Here is an 18,480-nt window from a genome sequence, read left to right as displayed (position 1 = left end):
CATATGAGAGATGCTTATGATGCATATCATACTGTCCTTGTTAATGTCAACGACACCGTTTTCCTTATGATAAACGTCTGAATATGGATTCCTGTAAATTATGGTGCAACCAAAAAAATTCTGCTTCTTCGTGTTTTTTTCCTGTTTTCATTTGACTTTGGGCAGTCCTTGGTTCCTGCACCTGCAGTTGGCACAGCCCCATATTATTTGTTGTTGCCTGCTAGCCTGCAAAATGTTCCAAATGCATTTTAGTTTCATATACATACAATATATTTCAGTTTTCTGAAATAATAAACTATATTACACTCTTATAAATTGTGCTTAATAGCCTACTAAAAGTTCATATTCATGGGGGACCATTTTAGCGCTACAGAACACCTATAGCACCTCTGTAGAACCATAAGTGGTGCTAAAGCATGACTACTCTCAGAAATAAAGGTACAAATGTTGTCACTGGAACAGGCCCTTTCAAAAAGGTACATATTAGCACTTCAAAGGTACATGTTGGCAGTTCAAAGATACATATTTGTACCTTAATGGTACATATTAGGACCTTTTTAAAGGGTACTGCCCCAGTGACAGCTTTGTAACTTTATTTTTGACAGTATAGCACAATATAGTTCTATAAAGGTGCTACATTGGTGACGTTTCCCTTATGAATACGAGTCGGTCAACCACTTTTAGTGCTATTTAGCACCATTTTTAGAGTGTATGATATTAAATTGCTTGTAATTGTATAAATTATTTTGTAAATTAAAAGATTAATATAATACTATAATGCATGGATAAGTGTCCTGTACTCCACTTATTCAGGTGTCTGACTATACAGTCATCCCATGTTTGGATGGGATAGTTTTCAGGATTTATATCTTTGTTTAATGTGTACTTGTTTTATACCAGACACATGCAATTTGTGTTTGTGTAAATTTTGGTACACAATAAGATATGTCTGTGAATTATTGTGTGTTGCATTTATTCATTGCTATACCCATTCCACATTTCAATTAACAATTCAATTCAATTCAATATTATTTATATAGCGCTTTTCACAATTGTTTAATTGTTTCAAAGCAGCTTTACATTAATAGATGCAGGAGAAAACACAGAAAAATCGTAAACATAAGCAGCGGAATACAGCGGGTGCTAAATTAAGCCAATGCCAGCTGACCCCCCAGGGGTTGAAAAAACCCCTAGGAGAAAAACCCTGGGGGAAAGGTCCTAGGAGGGAAAAAAACCTTGGGAGAGAGCCAGACATAAGAGCCAGAATAATGCAGGGCATTTAATCACATTTTATTGTATGCCTTTTATAAAATACATCAGGAGGGAAATTATATTTACTTAATTTCTACTTTAAAATATTCTAAACGTATCCTGAATCAAAGACGGTAGGCTACAGACAGCTAAAAAAATAACACATCAATCCAAATACTAAGATGTGATTTTTTAAAAATGTTCTTATATAACCAAGAACTTGTGACCAAACAACAAAACATTTCTCGTATGGTATGTTCTCTACAAGTACTGTACCTCATGATCAAGACAATATTGGCATTGAAATTCACTAAATACAAATGTCCCTTATATAGGACAAGACAAGTTAAAATGAAGTTGCTGAAATGGTTTAGATTTCTCAGGGCACCAGAACGGCTGACATCAACAATATTTAAGTTAACATTAACACTTCAATATTGCACTCTTAACTTAACTGTTTGATCATGTTTCAGTTTACTGTCGCCTAACACTATTAAAAGTCATTTGTAAAAATAAGTCAAAAGATGGTGAACCAAGCTCACAATAAAGATTTGGCCTTGTAACGAGGTTAACAAAATAACTTTATGTATGTGGTAGCACATTGTACAATGTGCAAATTTTGGATCGTAAATGGCCACACGGTGACGCTGTTTCTCCGTTTACACCTGGCATATCCAAGCACAAAATATTTCTGTGCATATATGGTTAAAGAGAGCATCATATAACCAAATATAAATATATGTAGATAGCACGATGCTTGTAAGTGATGTTTCTCATCGTATTTGTATAACTTTTAAGTTCATTGTTTCATTGTGCAATAACGGATCTGGGAAATTTTCAGAATGTATTGTTTTTATTGATCTTTTGCGCTGTTGATAACGCACTTCATTTCGTTACATATCATGATACAAAAACCGCCAATTTTATGGACTTAGTCATCCAAATGTTTTATAAAAATAGAAATAATTTGATTTTGGCATATAATTGAAATAAATTAGGATAGGTAAATAATGAAAAATATTGCAATAAATCATTTTTATGTAACAAGCCCTTTAAAACACTCTATTTTGATTGGTCGATTGCGCCATCCAGCGGTCTATTATCGGATGACCGTATATTGACCTTTCCGTATATCAGCTTGACACAGCTGGCAATCACTGCATACAACATGAACACAATGAAATGAACCAGAAACTATTTGTGAATGGTGATTATACTTTTCCAAATCCCTTACACACGAATAAACAAGATTTAGATGTTTAATGAAAGAACAAACAGGATAATGATAAAACGACATAGAAATTCAATGACAAGTAATGAGGTGTGTTAATTTATTAGAAAACACATTGACACTGACAATATTCTTTAAAATACTCGGGTGGTGTTATAGTGTTTGCTTCATCTTCACAGTGATTCAATATAAACAAAGTGTGGAAATATTTACTACCACAGAACCACTGAGATTTACAAAAAGAAAGAAAATGCACAGACATTTACAATCATTTGACTTAAACACACACAAACACCAGAACAATAATATTAATAAACATCCGCAAATCGAGTAAAAAATAGATTTTAATCTTTTAAATACAACAGTTTTGAATACAAATATCCATTTGTTCATAACCGTAGGTTTTATTATTACTATTTACTGTCACTAGTGGTACTGCTGAGGTTTGATTTACAGTATATCAACATACAGAAAAATGTGAAAACAGACATTTTGGTAAATTCTGGTATTGCTCATTTACATAAATATACACAGACACACAAACATCTAGCTGTGGATTTAATTTAGCTTTCAATCATGTTATGTACTATGTTTGACAGACAAAATGGCTTTGTTTAATTTAATTTAATGCTTACTGCTATTAAAACACTACTGTAATATTGTTATATTAGCATCATATTATTATTATTATTACAAACATTAACATATTTTACAGCCATCTTTGAATGGACCCACTCATTCTTGGTTATGTACACATTTCAAGACACCTCAATAACCACGTAGGAGAGACATACACTTGTGTGTACAAAAGAGAAAAACAAAAAAATCCAAATAGATTTTTTTTTCATAAAAGAATAAACTTTTTATAAAGTGTACAGATTAATTGAAAAAGAAACCATTTTTTATTGACGTATGCACAAGTTCCCTTATCAGACAAAATGGTGGCATACAAGAATGAGAAACAAAGCAAAAGTTTTGCACTGATATCATATTAGTGTCTGCAATCTCCCAATACTAAATTTGAATAAAATTTCACAAAAAGAGACAAGTACATACAACTTTCACTGGCTTTCAGGTTTCCTGCAAAATGTGTTTTTTAATTACAAAAAATAAAATAAATCAAACGGACAATTCAATAAAAAACAGACATTTCATAACATTCTCCCAAATGGATTGCTTTATTTCAAACCTGAGGCCAAGCTTCATGGTGTATATATGGAAAACCAAAATTAAAGTCAGCCAAAATCCAGGACAGCAGAAACCGATTAGCTGACTGCTAAAGAATATATATATATATATATAGAGAGAGAGAGAGAATATTAGATATACAGATTTATTGTGAAAATGTTGTAGGTACATCCCCAGAAGATTCGTTCGGTCCAGGATGTGGTTGGATTTGACGTATAGCATGAACATACAATCATTGCTGCTAAAACTGTACAGTGAAAATCACCCTGACGACATGACATCACCTCAGAGGTCTGAATGTAGAACAGTGGTTCAATTTTAGTTCTTGGTAAGTGGCCAAAATGGCAACTGGCTTTTCTTCCTCCTGTTTTTAAATGCATCTAATAAATAAAAGGTAGCGGAGTTGTAGCACTCAACCGAGTATGATTGCATATAATACCAGACGATCGCCTGCAAACAAACACACAGCAGTAAAACAAACACATATCCCAAAAAAATTATAGTTTCAAACTGACCCCACGTTCCGGGGCGTTCCGATTTGCATTCAACGTTGCTCTGCGCCTCATAGGCGCTCAGTTTGAACATCATACACACAATGAGAATCTCCTGGTTCAAATGAACTGACACAGACCGTCCGCTGCGTCCAAGTGGAATACAGCAAGGAATATTTTCTCTCCTCCGGTTTAATGAAAAACTTCCAATGTTTCAGAATGCAGAAGCGATAAATGCGTTTGAGCTGAATGATTCCAACAGCGTTGGCTCAATGGGTCACCAACAGATGAATTGAGGTTATCTTGGGAACAGAATGCGACACAAGGTCCCACAGAGTCTTTTTTTTCAACCGAAACTTAAAAAAAATAAACTCACAGCAAAATTGAAGTAGTACAGTAGTCAGCTGGCCTACGGGAGCTTAACACCCCTCTTTAACCCTGATTTAGATGCACCTTCAATTCAGTTCAGCTCAGCATGTGCACTTTGCATTTGTAGTACCTACATTGTCTCTCATTCACACAAACCACATCTAAAAATGATGACTGTTTAAACTGGTAAATATACAAAGGACGGTGATGTACACCAGGTGTATTTTTTACTGTCCACACCACAACTAAATTGCGATTTTAAGCAGGACTATATGTAGCCGTTTTTAAAAAAGCTGATCAAACTAAATATATGAAATTTTCGTATTGCTTTTCATAATATAACATGTATTATATTTGCTCGTAGTAAATGTACCAGTGTATACCAGTAAACTAAACTCAAAGTTTGTGTATTAAATCCTGTTGGTCTTCTCTTATCTTTAACTGTTTTGCATATTAAAACATCTTGCACTTGTAGAGGATCATATAGATATTAACTCACTGTAGTAAACCAGTGCGAGTTTATGACGATAAAGAAAGCTTACTGTTGATTATAACTGTAGTGATAGAGCCGTTTTGTTTCTTGAATGGCCAACGTTCGTAAAAAAACATATTTTACGAAGAGTTCATATTGCTGCAGTCTCAGTAGACGCCCTTGGCACGTAAATTTCTCTGAGTTTACAGTAATGGTTCGCTTCTATAAACACTTATCTTGAGGAAACAGGATGGCCATGAGGTGAGAAATCGAATTGCAGTCGGTGAAATTCACTGACTAACACTGTTATAAATATTAATTTTGTGAAATCAAATGAAAGTGGACAATTTGACGTGAACTACCGTTTTCAAAGAGTACCTCAGGTTATCAGCGGACAGCTGCGATTACACAAAGCATCTTCTTCATATTCAACTCTTCTGTCAAAACGCGTTCTTTCGGCTTTCTTAGCCCTTACCCTTCATTTCACAGGAAAAAGCACTATCACAAATAAAAGACTTTGGGCAAGCATCTGCCCGTTTTCCTCATCCTTTCTTTCTCAATAAGTCATCCAAGTGTCGCCCTATGGTGAATCCATCATGGCCTCTAGCATCTCCAAAAAGAGTTTGTGCATTGGCACGCCGCCGCGAGTCTTGATGCTGTAGAAGGTGCTGAGGGCCCGACCGGCGGTCTGCCTGAGGAGAGGCAGTGTGAGGAGGAGACGTCCGGCACGCTGAGGGTCATCAGGACGCCGTTGGACCTCCATTTCCAGTAGAGCCTGGTGCAGCAGGTCCCTTAACTTTTGCACGGCCTCCATGTCCTCAATATACACTGAATCTATAAAGAAAGAGGTTAGGATGGCTTATTATTTTGTCTTGCTTTGTGTCAGATCAATACATATAATATTAACCATGCCTAAAGATCCTGGTCCCTAGATAAGACTTTTGGTGGGGGCAAATGTTTAGCATGTACACAGAGACATGCGAGGCATAAGGAAGAGATCTTATGTGTGTGCATCACAAAAGCAAGATTCAAAATATGCCGACTCCCAAATATTTGCATAACAAATACAGATTCTGTGGGTTAGGCAGAAGGTTGAGTTTATTGCTTACAGTAATCAAAAATGGCACGGGTCTTTCCGAGCGGGGGACATATCCGTATAACCGGACAGTGACAACACGATGCAAAACAGAAAAAGGTCTGGTCTTAATTACGAAGTTAAATATGGTTCACATAAGCTGGGTTTTGCATGAGACTCGGGATGAATGAGTCATTGATAGGAAAATGTTGTTGAGCGTGATGTGAAACACACACCTGAGTTGGTGAGCGCTATGGCCTTGAGCATGACGAACTCCTCACGGTCCAGCTGCAGGACCCTGAAACGCCGCGCGAGCTGGCTGATGGCAGCGTTGAGCTCGGTAAGACCGGCCACGCGAGACATTTCCTCATCCAGCACAAAGTCTTCGGCGAACACGACCTCGTCTTCGCAGCCGAGAGAACGGTAGGCCACCCCTAACACCAAGACTTCCAGCCACACCGACTGCAGCACGGACATCTGGTCCGCCAGCGACAGGGAGAGGAAACCTGGATGGAGAAGAAAAAGGGTTACGGTGTGTCCATTGGTGCAAGGATGATTTGCATGGATGATTTCAATACATGGATCAAATAGTCTATGTGGTTACAGCTGGAGAGACCAAACTATTCCCAAAAGCGTGTGCTCCAAAACTGGAAATCTTGAAAATAGCCCAAGACTGACAAAGGCAGCCGAAATCACATATTTTTGGACACATTTCGAGTCGAAAATCTTCTCCAGTTTCACTTCAATCGTATTGTTTTGTTCAGGCACCTGCAGTCGGCACACAGGTGTGATTGATCAGCACTTTTCTGCACTTTCAGGCTGTACAGAAATATGAGAACCCTAAATATCAACGACTTACAAACTCTAACTGTTTTCCAGCTGGCCTTTTCACAGACTCATGAAATGTTATCAGCGCATTAGCATTTGATTTGCCCTCCATCCAGTAAAGTGAAGGAAAATGGGCTAGTAAGTAAAAAACCAGGAAAAGTGTACAAAGCTATGTCATAGTGGGATCTCATTGGTCTTTGCTTCTGTAATTAGTATTATTAGACGACTATAGTTTTAACACATTCTTTTGGTCCTTGGTTGGTAAAGCATACCACTGACAATAGGAAGACTGATAAAAGATAAACGCAAAATGTCAGGTAAAACCATTAATGTAAAATGTGCCATTGAAAGTAACCAAGGGGACTGTTTTCGGGCAGTGCGTAATATCACTACGCCTGTTGCAGCCATGTAACAGCAGCAAAGTCCTTGATTATTACGCCAGAATGAGAGTATAGTTCCTAGCCATATCTGCCCAGAAAATCGCAGCTTTTAATTTTCTGTCGGTCTTAGTACACAGTGTAACTACAGAAGAGTCAAATTTTAAATAGGAAAAATATCTAATGCAAATGGTCTAATCAGATTTAATGGATTATGCTAAACTATGCTAAAAGTGATAGCTTCAGACCCGGAAATCACCTGAATGCCTTCGAAAATGGTAAGATTCAAATGTTTAGGGGAGCAGGAAAAGAGCATATTTTCAAAAAAAGTGCAGTATCCCTTTAATGCAGTAACCCTAACCCTAATTCTTTGCCAACCTCCTTGTTTTTCCTCTTCCTACTGTCACTTACCAGGAATGTGCTTGGCCCATCCGATGATGACGACTAGTTCCCGGTCGGCCAGGTCACAGAGAGTGGTGAGCGTGCGTTGGGCCGTGTCAGGCTGTAGGGGATCTGGCATAGCAAACAGCTTTTCTGGCTCTGCCACCAGCAGATGAGACACGATGATGCTGGATGAGCCTGAAAACACAACATTGACATCATTCTGTTGACTAGTAGATTTATAATATCTATTGTAGCTTGTTTACTCTTTTTGTTTAGATTTGGAACTATGTGTGATACACATAGCCCTTGTTTGCCAAATTGCTTGTGGTGTTCCTCATTTGACAGTCGCTTTGGATAAAAGCATCTGTTACAGGATGTACAGGAGGTAAATGGAAATATATAACCGTCATGTTCCTACAGCTCAACTGCTACTGCGCTAGAAATACGAAGGTCATGGGTTCGATCCTCAGGAACATGCATGCTGAAAAAAAATTATTTACTGAATAATTGGTGATTCTCGCGAAATTAGATTTATGAGGTGTCAGGAAATATTTTGATAAAAAAAAAGGAAATGCAAAGTAAGAGTATCAAAATAAGAAGCATACAGTTACAAACATCTCTTCATGTACTATTTTGCACATGATTTCAAATGACATCATACAAAGCAATTTTTTTTTCACATTTAAAGGGAAAATTTTCATTACTGGAATGTGTCGGACGGGATTAGTTTTCCAAACGACGTTTGAGTTTCAGCGTGTCCCCCAGGACGTCTGTGATTTTATGTACCGATTCGGACGGGATTAAAATGATGCAGGCTATTCCAGAGATGGGAGTGTCTGTTTCATGCATTTGGGCGTTGCAGTAGCACGTGCTCTGGATACGCGTGTTTGTAATGTTTAATATTTTGCTTTAAATGTAAAATCATGACAGAACATGTAATTTATTAATTTAATTTTAACAAATCAAAATAACATATACAAATCCTACTAAAGTAACATTAGCCTACGTGTTTTATATAACTGTCTGCTTATAACAAACACAAAATAATGAAGAAATAATGATTAATACAATTTTATATCTTTATTAATTAACATTACCATTCCGGAGTTGAACAACTTTGAACGGAGTTTCTTATAATGTTAATGATATATCAGTGTTTAGTCTTAACAGTGTATGATATTCAGCTCGTCTTGATTTAATTACTTTATTTTGCCGAATGCGAAAAAACATTCATATCTGAATGAATGGGACTCAGGAAATACAATATACGCGCATTAGTAAGACCTTACGGCAGATCAAGTTGGCCAAAACACGAAATGAACCGCGTTTTCAAAAGATATTGCGGGCAAACACAGACATTTGCATCCGGACGGGATTAAATTTCTCAGAGGACCTCTGAGTTCGGCGAAAAACAGTAGGTAAATTGCTCTGGAATTTTTACTGAGGTCGTCAGAGAAAAACACAGACATGGCCGATTCGGACGGGATTAAAAACACAGAGGACCTCTGAGAAGCACGATTTTCTCAGAGGTCCCCCTGTAAAACTAATCCCGTCCGAATAGCTGGATTTTGGTTGTTTGACATGGAAAGTTTTATAATAAAAAAATCTAAAAAATAAAAAGCTTCAGTGCATGTTATACTATAAACATTTACATTAAAGAAACATGTGGTATTTGGTGATCATTGGTAAATGTACAGACAATAATAGGGAATATAAATGTGTCCAAGACCAATTTTCTCATCCACTGCAACAATTTTCAATCATTGTTTAAGCCCTCAAGGAACTAACATTTAAAAAAAAATGTTGGAAGGGACATAATTGATTGTAACACTCAAGATGGCTACCAGGTAAGCAGTTCTTATTTTTTTCTCTCCAGATAAAAGTTAACATTTTGTTTGTCATAGTACCTAGACAACTTTTTAGTTCTCATTACCGAAACATGAGTTTGTAAATGCATATATTTAATGTAATATCATGTTGTGGTAATGATAATTTTTTATAATGATAATCTAAAAAATGTAAATAATTATAGGAAATATTTTAAAATCCTCTAAAAATAATGGTTATAGTAAAGTTCAGACCTTAATCTTATACGTGCAAAAAAATTGGCTTCAATCACTTTTTTAAAAAAACCTGATGCCATACACCTTTTAAGTCTGGATTTCGTGAGAATCACCCATACGCAAGTCAGCGTACAGTGCACGTGACACAAATTTCGGCATCAGAATAGTATATGCACACTGTACGCGCACTAGCATTTTTTGTACTTTGCACGTGTGTACACAAAATGTAGTATGTAGCCCAGGTCCAAAGCTATACTCTGGGCTTAAGTTGCTTTGAATAAGTGTTTGTCAAATGCAAAATCCTATACTTGCACATTATATTTTATTACCTTTTTCTCCCTCTTTTCTTAGAGGTATCGGTGCACTCTGGTACGTGGCATTCTCCACCTCCGGGCGTCTCTTGTACTTCTGTCTCCCTCCTCTGACCCTGTCCAGACGCACTCCTATGCCAAATATGCAGACCAAAAGACATTAAAAAAGCAGACCATTGTTGTCACCTACATAGATCACAACCCTACATTGTTTGAGGTACACATGTATCACAAGGCAGAAAGAGAACTGGTCACCTCACCTTCTTTCAGCATGCCTACTTTGAGGCACTTGGTGAATCGACATGCCTGACAGGCCTTTCTGCGGCGCTTGGTGATCTCACATTCATTTGAGGCCGGACAACTGTATTCGATATTTCCTAGAGTGGATGGATGTGAGGTTAGATGAACTTACTGTCTTGGCTTACATAGAAGGTATCGAGTGAATCTCAGGTGAATCTATTACACATGCTCACCCTGTATGGTTCGTTTGAAGAAAGCTTTACAGGCTTCACAAGAAGCTACCCCGTAGTGATAGCCAGAAGCCACATCTCCACACACCAGACATAGCCTTTTGGGAAGCGTGCTTAGAGCATACTTGCAGCGTCCACCGCCGTTACCAGTAGAGCCCTCCTCAGCACCTTCCGCACCCTCCTCCTTAAAGTGGCAACGCAGGGCGGGCGTATAAAGGGGTGGGGAGTAGCGCCCGGTGCCTTCTCCTCTGGAACCTCCTCCACCACTGTGTGAAGAGTCTGAGGAGGCTCCTCCTGGACTGGTTCTTCCACCACCACCTCCTCCCTCGGGACTGCTAGGTTCGGCCTTTATGTACAGATCAGAACGTCGCTCTCTGGAAGACATGATATCTGCAGAAAGTGGAGGAGAGTGTGAGACAATGGGAAGCGTGAGACTTTCGTCTTATCATCTGTAAGTGATGCAAAGGATAAGTAGTTTCTGGTACTCGCAGATTGTTTATGAACACTGTATTTTAGCAATTTTTCAATTACAACTGAAACTTTAGAAATGAATGGAAAAATTGTAAATAATTTACCCAAATTGTGTCACATACAAATATTAGCTTACTTGACATCTGATTCTTTTTCATCCGTGTACCACAATTCCAATGTAATTTTCATGAAAAGTTTCCAAAAATTTTGCAATCCTATTTGTAATGCAATGATTTTTACGAACTCCACTGTTAATAGCATCAAATATGGCGCTATAGCTGCATTGATGCTCAAAGTCATGGGGTTTGAATTGTATGGAATCTGCATACTGATAAAAAATATAAAGTGAATACAGTTATATCAAAGAGGACATATAATAAAAAATCAGATTTTTCCATGTTTAAGTGCAATAATTGGGTCCTAGTGCTTGTATCAACCAAGAAAATGTGAAACAGATCAACCCAGTAACTTAGTTTTGGTAAACCATTACCAAAATAGGACATAAAAACTTGGCTCCCCTTGTGATGTCAGAAGGGGATCTTAATACAATAGTACCGCCCCTTAATCTGCACTATCCACTGTCCATGGCATTGCCATTTAGCACAGACATCAGCTCATTTGCACTTAAAAAGACACACCCCAAAATGGCACATTTTTGCACACACCTACGAAGTGGCCATTTTAACATGCTATAATAAATTATCTATATGGTATTTTGAGCTAGAACTTTATAGGTACTCTGGGGACACCGAAGACTAATTTGACGTCTTAAAACTCATGTAAAGGCCCCTTTACATAAGGCTGTGCCAAAGGCATAAATTAATATTAGTCAGCCTTAATGGTTAAGTAAACTGAAAAATAAACTTTTGTCATTTTAATGCATTACAGTGTATTTGATGTTTTATTGTGTTATTTTTAAGGCACTAGTATACACAAACACACGTTACTGAGTAGTGATGTTGTGTGTTATAATAATCAGATTACTCTGTTCTGTAATTGTGTAGAGGACCATTTCATATTTTTCAGTAATCCTGTTACAGTTACTGCTCTCTTATTATTTACGTGACGTGTATGATGTTGTTTTCTTCAAAATGATTATGCTCATATTTATTTGATTTACATGCAGGTGCATGCTGAGTGAGCAGACAGCAAACAGGCAGCAGATGCAGATATAAGCAAACGCGTTGCTCACTCTCTCCATTACGTCTAAATGGCTAAATAACATACACGGCGGGAGGGTAACAAAAAAAACCAAATAGCATTATATTACAATAATTTGTCATTAAATACTATGCTTTTTGAATGTATAAACCTTGTAAACAATTTACAATTTTGCAGTGCAAAACTACCAAACCCCATTTTGCATATTTATTAAAATGCATTAAGATATATTCAATGTGTTCACCTAGTGACAGCGTGTACATAATTCTATGCAGGTCTATCCATAATGCCAGTACCATGGGTTACGCCTTCACAAGATTAGGGTCATTAATCTAGGAGAGAGAGAACCAATCCTCGAGAGAGATAGAGAGCACCAGTCCCTCTATGGCACCCGCACTAACTAACCTATGATGCCACTTCTTAAATATGCTGATCGTGCCATTTTAGGCATTTAGCAAACAGTCCACCACATTAGCACATACAAAAATTACACGGCTGCCAAGTAGGCAACACAACCAGACAGTATAGCAGTTCGGCATGACTTCTTGGTTAGCAAACGTTGGACAGTCGTACAGTACATTGCATAAAAATTATATAAATTAGCTACTGCACATATTCTTTCTCACATTATCATTATACATTCTCTGGTCCAAGGTTTATGGAAAAACTACATTCCCACCTTTATTTGTCCTCAACAAACCTGACACACAAAAATCACCTTTCCCCCAAATGTACGTGATGTGTTGCAACTTTGGCTAGTATGCAGAATCTACATGTGTCCCAATGCTTCCAAGTCCACTGTTCTTTCTGCCAAACATGCTCAGTTTAAGCATTTACATAACACTTGAACTTTAACCTATACCCCCAATACCAACAAAGATGCTTCCTTACACGATACATGACACACACAAAAAAGTAAATCTAACTTATATGGGAGTCACACATAATAACATATTATAGCCTATAGCTTTAACCTCTCCCATTGAAGAGTATACTGATCATGTGGCTAAGAAGGAGGACACGCGCTGCCTGGTTCAGAGGGGCTAAATTATTCATAGTTAAGGTCAAACTGCGATCTCTAACTGCAAAGCAAAGAAACCGGAGGAAATACCTGAGAGGAAAAACTACAAAGGCTAGGCGCAAAATCGGACACATCAACACACACGTGCGTCTATCCTACAGCGGGGTACACGCGAGCATTACTGACGTGCTACTTCCGGTTCGGCTCTTTACACAAAACTGAATGATTTTGACCGATAACTCATTTAAAATTTTAATGTGAGAACTAGAAACACTCGGTGTGATGTTTTTCACCTTTATTGACATGTCAAAACATCACTCTATAGGACTGTAAAGCCCATAAAGCCTTAATTTAGCCATACGTGTTGCACGTATATGGAATAGCGTAGTTGTTCATTCATTTTTAATATATATGTATTCTGTATATACTTTTGACCACTTAAACGCAAAATATGTTTAAAGTGCAAATGTGTGCTAGTTAAGTTAAAATAAGCTTAGCTTTCGCTATCTTACCTTTACTCAGTTTAAAACGTTTCGCACCTCCTCCAAACACGTACACAAAATACTGATTCATTAACGCTTGTAAAAACAAACAAATCTGTCTGTGCTTCCGTAAACATGACTGAAAATGTCCAGAGTTTTGTTTAGTAGTATCTGCGCATCTTTGAACTTCACTTTCTCCCCCTAAAGATCATGTTGTGAGTCATTGGTTGCCGCGAGGAGGAGGACTCGTGGGCAGCCACATATAAATAGTCGGTTTTATAATAAAAAATATATTATTATAAAGATCACACAATAATCGAGAATATTGTTTACTACTAACTTAAGATCCTGAACAGTTTATTTTTTATGGATTATAAGGTTAACTTTAATTTTAATAACACTGCTTACAAATAAATATTTTAAAGAAATATCTTTAAACAAATGAAATACAAGTCACTGTGTGATATTTAGGAAATATGAAGTCAGCAGAGTGAGAATAAATGAAAGGAAAAAAAATTGTTTACCTTTTAGCACAAAAGCGATGGTCTTTAGCCTTACACGTACTGAAAATCCTCTCTCTCTCTTTTGGTGTCAAAAGACTACAGGTCAGTTCAAACTGGGCATCAGGAACCCTGCCAAGAAAAAAGAACATTAGTGCGAGTCTGTGAGATCAACAAATGAATAATGTAAATAAGCATACAAGTGCACATTATAGAGTTATATAATTCAAAGCAAGGGTTAATAAAATATACTGGCAAATGTGGCAGAAAGTACAACAGTAGAGGCATTTTTCTGTCAAGTGGTTATGATAAATAAAAGAGAAACAACCATTAGCCTAAAGCACATTTCTCAAAACAGAATCCCAATTACTTTCCTATAAAAGCAGTGCTGAACTAAAAATGTACTTCACCGGATGTCGGATTTAACACAACATTAAACAACACTGGTAGTACATATGGCCTCAGCAAAGCTTTCAATGCTTTATCTCTGTCTTGTTACTTTACAGACACTTGAAAATCTCCCCTGGTCAATGTCATACAACTCCTTTGTATAAAATATTTTTTGCACAAAGGTTCTATAATAATTAGCATTCACACTGTTTTCCCATCTCTAACTGCAACATCAGGTACAAAATTCTGACAAAGGGTCATTCTTTGTCTTTCTTAAAGGACTTCATTCACCAGCCTTGCTTGCTGTCATTCACCTGACTCATTCGGACACTCAGATAGTCTCATATGATTTCTGCACACAACATTCACCCTCCCCCTTCTGTTCTCTGACACATTCCAAAGGTCAAAGTCACTGAAGGGGTTTGAAGGACAGGCACAGTTACTCCAAAAGGTCTGTGGGTGACAGCAATATACATAAAGAACAAAGTGGTATACTGATAATTCAAAGTTCAAAGTAATGAAAAATAATAGATATATAGGTAATAGATAGAAGATAAGGTGATAAAAGTAACAAAAATAATAAACAAGGATTGGTATATAACCTGGGCGAATTTTACGCTTATAACAATAAACCATAACAGGCATAGCTGAGATTTTTATACCTTTATACTAAAGGTCATGCACTGGGACAAATATATCAAAGGTTACATCATAAACTATCTAGCTGAGCTAGAAAAGTTGAAATTTGCGCACACACCTTCAATGGATATTTCTGATACTTGACAAATTTAGAGACAACTGACTTGGGGTCTGGCAACCCTAACATATATTTTTATGTTCATTTTTCATTGTCCAAACTTTAATGATACAGTTCTTTACATTAGTTAAAGATTGTTGCTTTTCATTTTCATGCCAATTGTAATTACTGACTTTTTTATGAGGTCTATTGTTTATTGCACTAGTTAACAGATCTGTTCAGATTCATATCATAAGGATCCCACAGTTAACGTCAGTATAATTGACAATCAGTGTTAAAACAGTATTGGAAAAGGATAGTAAGCTGATCGTCTGATTTCCTAATCTGTAACTTGGTAAATCTGATTCTCAGCAGAGAAATCTGAGATAAGTACTGTGTGTTAGCCTTTGAACTTCGGTTACAATACGCATGCCTGCAACTGTAGAGCAAAGACTGCCAGAGCAGACCTCAAAAGGTGACCTTGTTCAGCGAGCCCTGACCATCGAAAGGTTAATTGCTAAACTGGATTACAACTTCTTAAGAGTAGAGATTCCCAATCATGTCCCAGCACCTCAAAGAGTTTTTATTTGGCTACGCTTACTGCAGAATTTTTATACATAACTATTTAAATAGGAAAATGCCTGACACACACTCCATAATACTAGTTTGGAGAATCAAACCTTTGCACAATACTTCACTCATGTCCTCTTGTGAACTTTCATTTGTTGCTGAATTGTGAAGCGAAACACTTAACAATAATTTTGTTGTAGGTTATAAATGTTTAGTAATCAATCTTGGAGTTTTGTGGGAATTTAAAAAACCCAGCTTTCCAAACTCTTTCCAAATAAGTCTGTCAAACTTTTTCCCAATAGTCTTTTTATTGCTAAGATCAAGAGCATATAGAAACATTCAGTACAATAACAAAACAACAACAACAACAACAACAACAAGACAAAAAGTAGCAAAAAAAAAAAACCCAACAACAACAAAAAACGTTTAAAAAGGTATTGCTATCGTGTACCCATTACGTTACGTCAGTAACGACGTAAAATACCTCAAGCACATGAATGCCAATCAGATCGGTCGCGTGTAAGGCACTTTGATTCCGAGACTGAAGGGCTTTGCAAATGCGACATGACTGGAGAGTCCGAGGTAAAATCTCACTCGCAGACACTATGTATGGGCTAGGGGACGACTCGATCAAGGTCAGCTTGCTGCAAAGTGTTACTGCGGACTTTTACTACAACGAAAGCGCATCAGATATGCCGTTTACTAATTTACATTCAATGAACACAGTCGGAAGATTGAAGTGAAACGACATCAAATCAAACCAAGACATGGTCTGGTGCTGTTAGCAGTCGTCCAAGCAAACTATCGGGACACACTGACCTATTTACAGTTTAAAGTTTGTACTGTTTAGCGTAACGTGGGGATGTTGGTAGCGACAGCAGACATTTGCTAGAGATGACTGCACGACATCATCAAATAATGATTATCAGACAGACTCGTAATGCAAGCGATCATGAGTAACATGCAAAACGTGCTCAAACCATCATTGTAAGTGTGTGAGGGATACACTCGGATAAGCTAGGACAAAAAGGATGCTTCTCTTTGCCGGTTGGATGCATACTTACCAATATTTCAGAAAGCATTGCTGTTGCCTCGAAGCCGAGAAAATAGTCTTCAGCTTAGCAGCCAGTCAATCCTATATGTATCAGTATATGATCACATCTATTGTAGCGTTGTGTTTGTCACACACGTCAGTCTGCTGTGTCTACCTTACAATTTTATGCTACTTTAGCAAATCTGCAGCTCGGATAAGTGAAATAATGAGAATGTGTGTAATAAAATCAACGCGACATTTCGTTATCTTGAACGAATAACGGCGCAGACGCAAGTGCTAGAATATGAGCAAAAAACGTTTAGTTTAATCCATACGATTCATTCGCTCTTCCCCGGACTAGTTCCCCATATTGCTGTTTCGGTTGTCACTAGCAGCCTAAAGCCCGTCTTCCGCTAATACAGCTGAGATCCCGGTTACGTATATCCTTGTTCTTTTTCTCCTCCCTCTCTCCTTTTGCGTCTGCTGTTTCTCCGTTACGTCCGCTCGCGCTTCCAATCACGCTTCTTCGCGCAGCGTCATCAACAGCCAGTGCTTAAAACAATAAAGAAAAATTGACCTACTGTATGTGACTCACGAGTTTACACATTTTAATCAAATTTCTTATAGTCAGGGTTATTTTTAACACTGCATGATGAAAGGAGAAAATAATTCAATCACCCTCACAAAATAATGATCATAATTCGTGACTAAGTTAAATAAATTGGCCTTCAGGGGTTTTTAAAGCTGTAGCAGATAATAAACTCCAAATCCCAGCTGCGCAATTCTTGTCGAATGTCCATTTATATTAGTTTTACGCAGTGTTTTGTTATTTATAAAAGAAATCGTGACAGGTTGTTCATAGTGTAATTTTATGTACTTATTTATTAAACAAAAATGAAATACAATTTATAAAAAAATATTTTAGTTTATTTATTCTAGTGTATCGTATATCGTACTTATTTAAGTATTTATTTTGGTGTCTCTTACATATTATTTTTGTATGTGTATCGTCCAAATTCCCTACATTAAAAAACAAACGAATAAAGAATACATAGCAATGCGGCCGAACTCATTTGTCTCACACAAAGCTCACACGACAGAACTGTAAATCACACATCGCTTTAGATGGCATGGAAAATGTCAGTCCGCTTGGTCTTGTGACACTGACCCAACTCGCTGCTCCAGGCCTCCCATAGTCAGCTGGTTCGTGGGACAGTTTTGGGCTCCGGGCCAGAAGCGCAGAGTTCACAGACTGCAGAGGAGTTAAAGAAGGAGGAATAGACTACAATTCTCGTAACCTGATACGAGAGAGAGAGAGAGAGAGAGAGAGAGAGAGAGAGAGAGAGAGAGAGAGAGAGAGAGAGAGAGAGAGAGAGAGAGAGAGAGAGAGAGAGAGAGAGAGAGAGAGAGAGAGAGAGAGAGAGAGGCGCGCGAGCGTCTTTAAGCCGCGCAGTGTAACGGAAAAGAGTCTCGTGCTAAGGAAATGATTACAGTGGTCTATTTTAAGAAGGCACCCTAGACAGCCTGGGCATAGAAAGTGTTTGTAAAATGTTAATGCGCGTTAATTGAGACTAATAACAATATATATATGTGAACGTCTGATGGA

The 18,480-nt window shown here is 37.5% G+C and overlaps 2 protein-coding genes across 4 annotated transcripts in view; one reads left to right on the top strand and one right to left on the bottom strand.

The window, feature by feature from the left end:
• Positions 1-2,568: 2,568 nt before the first annotated feature.
• Positions 2,569-17,355, bottom strand: esrra (estrogen-related receptor alpha). 2 transcript variants are annotated; one of them, XM_065287052.2, is made up of 8 exons: positions 16,906-17,355; positions 14,170-14,277; positions 10,514-10,900; positions 10,301-10,417; positions 10,059-10,172; positions 7,694-7,861; positions 6,314-6,583; positions 2,569-5,836 (listed from the first exon to the last, which is right to left on the bottom strand). In XM_065287052.2, the coding sequence occupies exons 3-8, from the start codon at positions 10,893-10,895 to the stop codon at positions 5,583-5,585; spliced, it is 1,305 nt and encodes a 434-aa protein (XP_065143124.1). In that variant the 5' UTR covers positions 10,896-10,900; positions 14,170-14,277; positions 16,906-17,355; the 3' UTR covers positions 2,569-5,582. The 2 variants fall into 2 exon arrangements, with proteins under 2 accessions (XP_065143124.1, XP_065143123.1); XM_065287051.2 differs by lacking the exons at positions 14,170-14,277; positions 16,906-17,355 and adding an exon at positions 13,676-13,856.
• Positions 14,296-18,480, top strand: part of LOC135776386 (hatching enzyme 1.2-like) — a 27,726-nt gene continuing 23,541 nt past the window's right edge. The window contains exon 1 of one of the 2 annotated variants that reach the window (XM_065287056.2): positions 14,296-16,423. Coding sequence is in view for 1 of the 2 variants with exons in the window: in XM_065287057.2 (XP_065143129.1) it covers positions 16,406-16,423 (18 nt within the window). In the remaining variant the exon portion in view is untranslated. The remainder of the gene's footprint in view (positions 16,424-18,480) is intronic. The other variant, XM_065287057.2, reaches the window with a different exon arrangement.

Source organism: Paramisgurnus dabryanus, chromosome 18 (genome assembly GCF_030506205.2).
Source record: "Paramisgurnus dabryanus chromosome 18, PD_genome_1.1, whole genome shotgun sequence".
Classification (NCBI taxonomy): domain Eukaryota; kingdom Metazoa; phylum Chordata; class Actinopteri; order Cypriniformes; family Cobitidae; genus Paramisgurnus; species Paramisgurnus dabryanus.
Note: the sequence above shows the minus strand (reverse complement) of the source record. Positions and strands in the feature narration are given on the sequence as shown.

Excerpts from the sequence above, each read along its gene's own strand:
- esrra (XM_065287051.2), bottom strand. The coding sequence starts at position 13,736 with ATGAATCAGTATTTTGTGTACGTGTTTGGAGGAGGTGCGAAACGTTTT. Across the intron at positions 10,418-10,513 it reads CTTCAAACGAACCATACAGG|GAAATATCGAATACAGTTGT; the intron begins GTGAGCATGTGT and ends CATCCACTCTAG. Across the intron at positions 7,862-10,058 it reads AAGAAAAGAGGGAGAAAAAG|GCTCATCCAGCATCATCGTG; the intron begins GTAATAAAATAT and ends TTGTGTTTTCAG.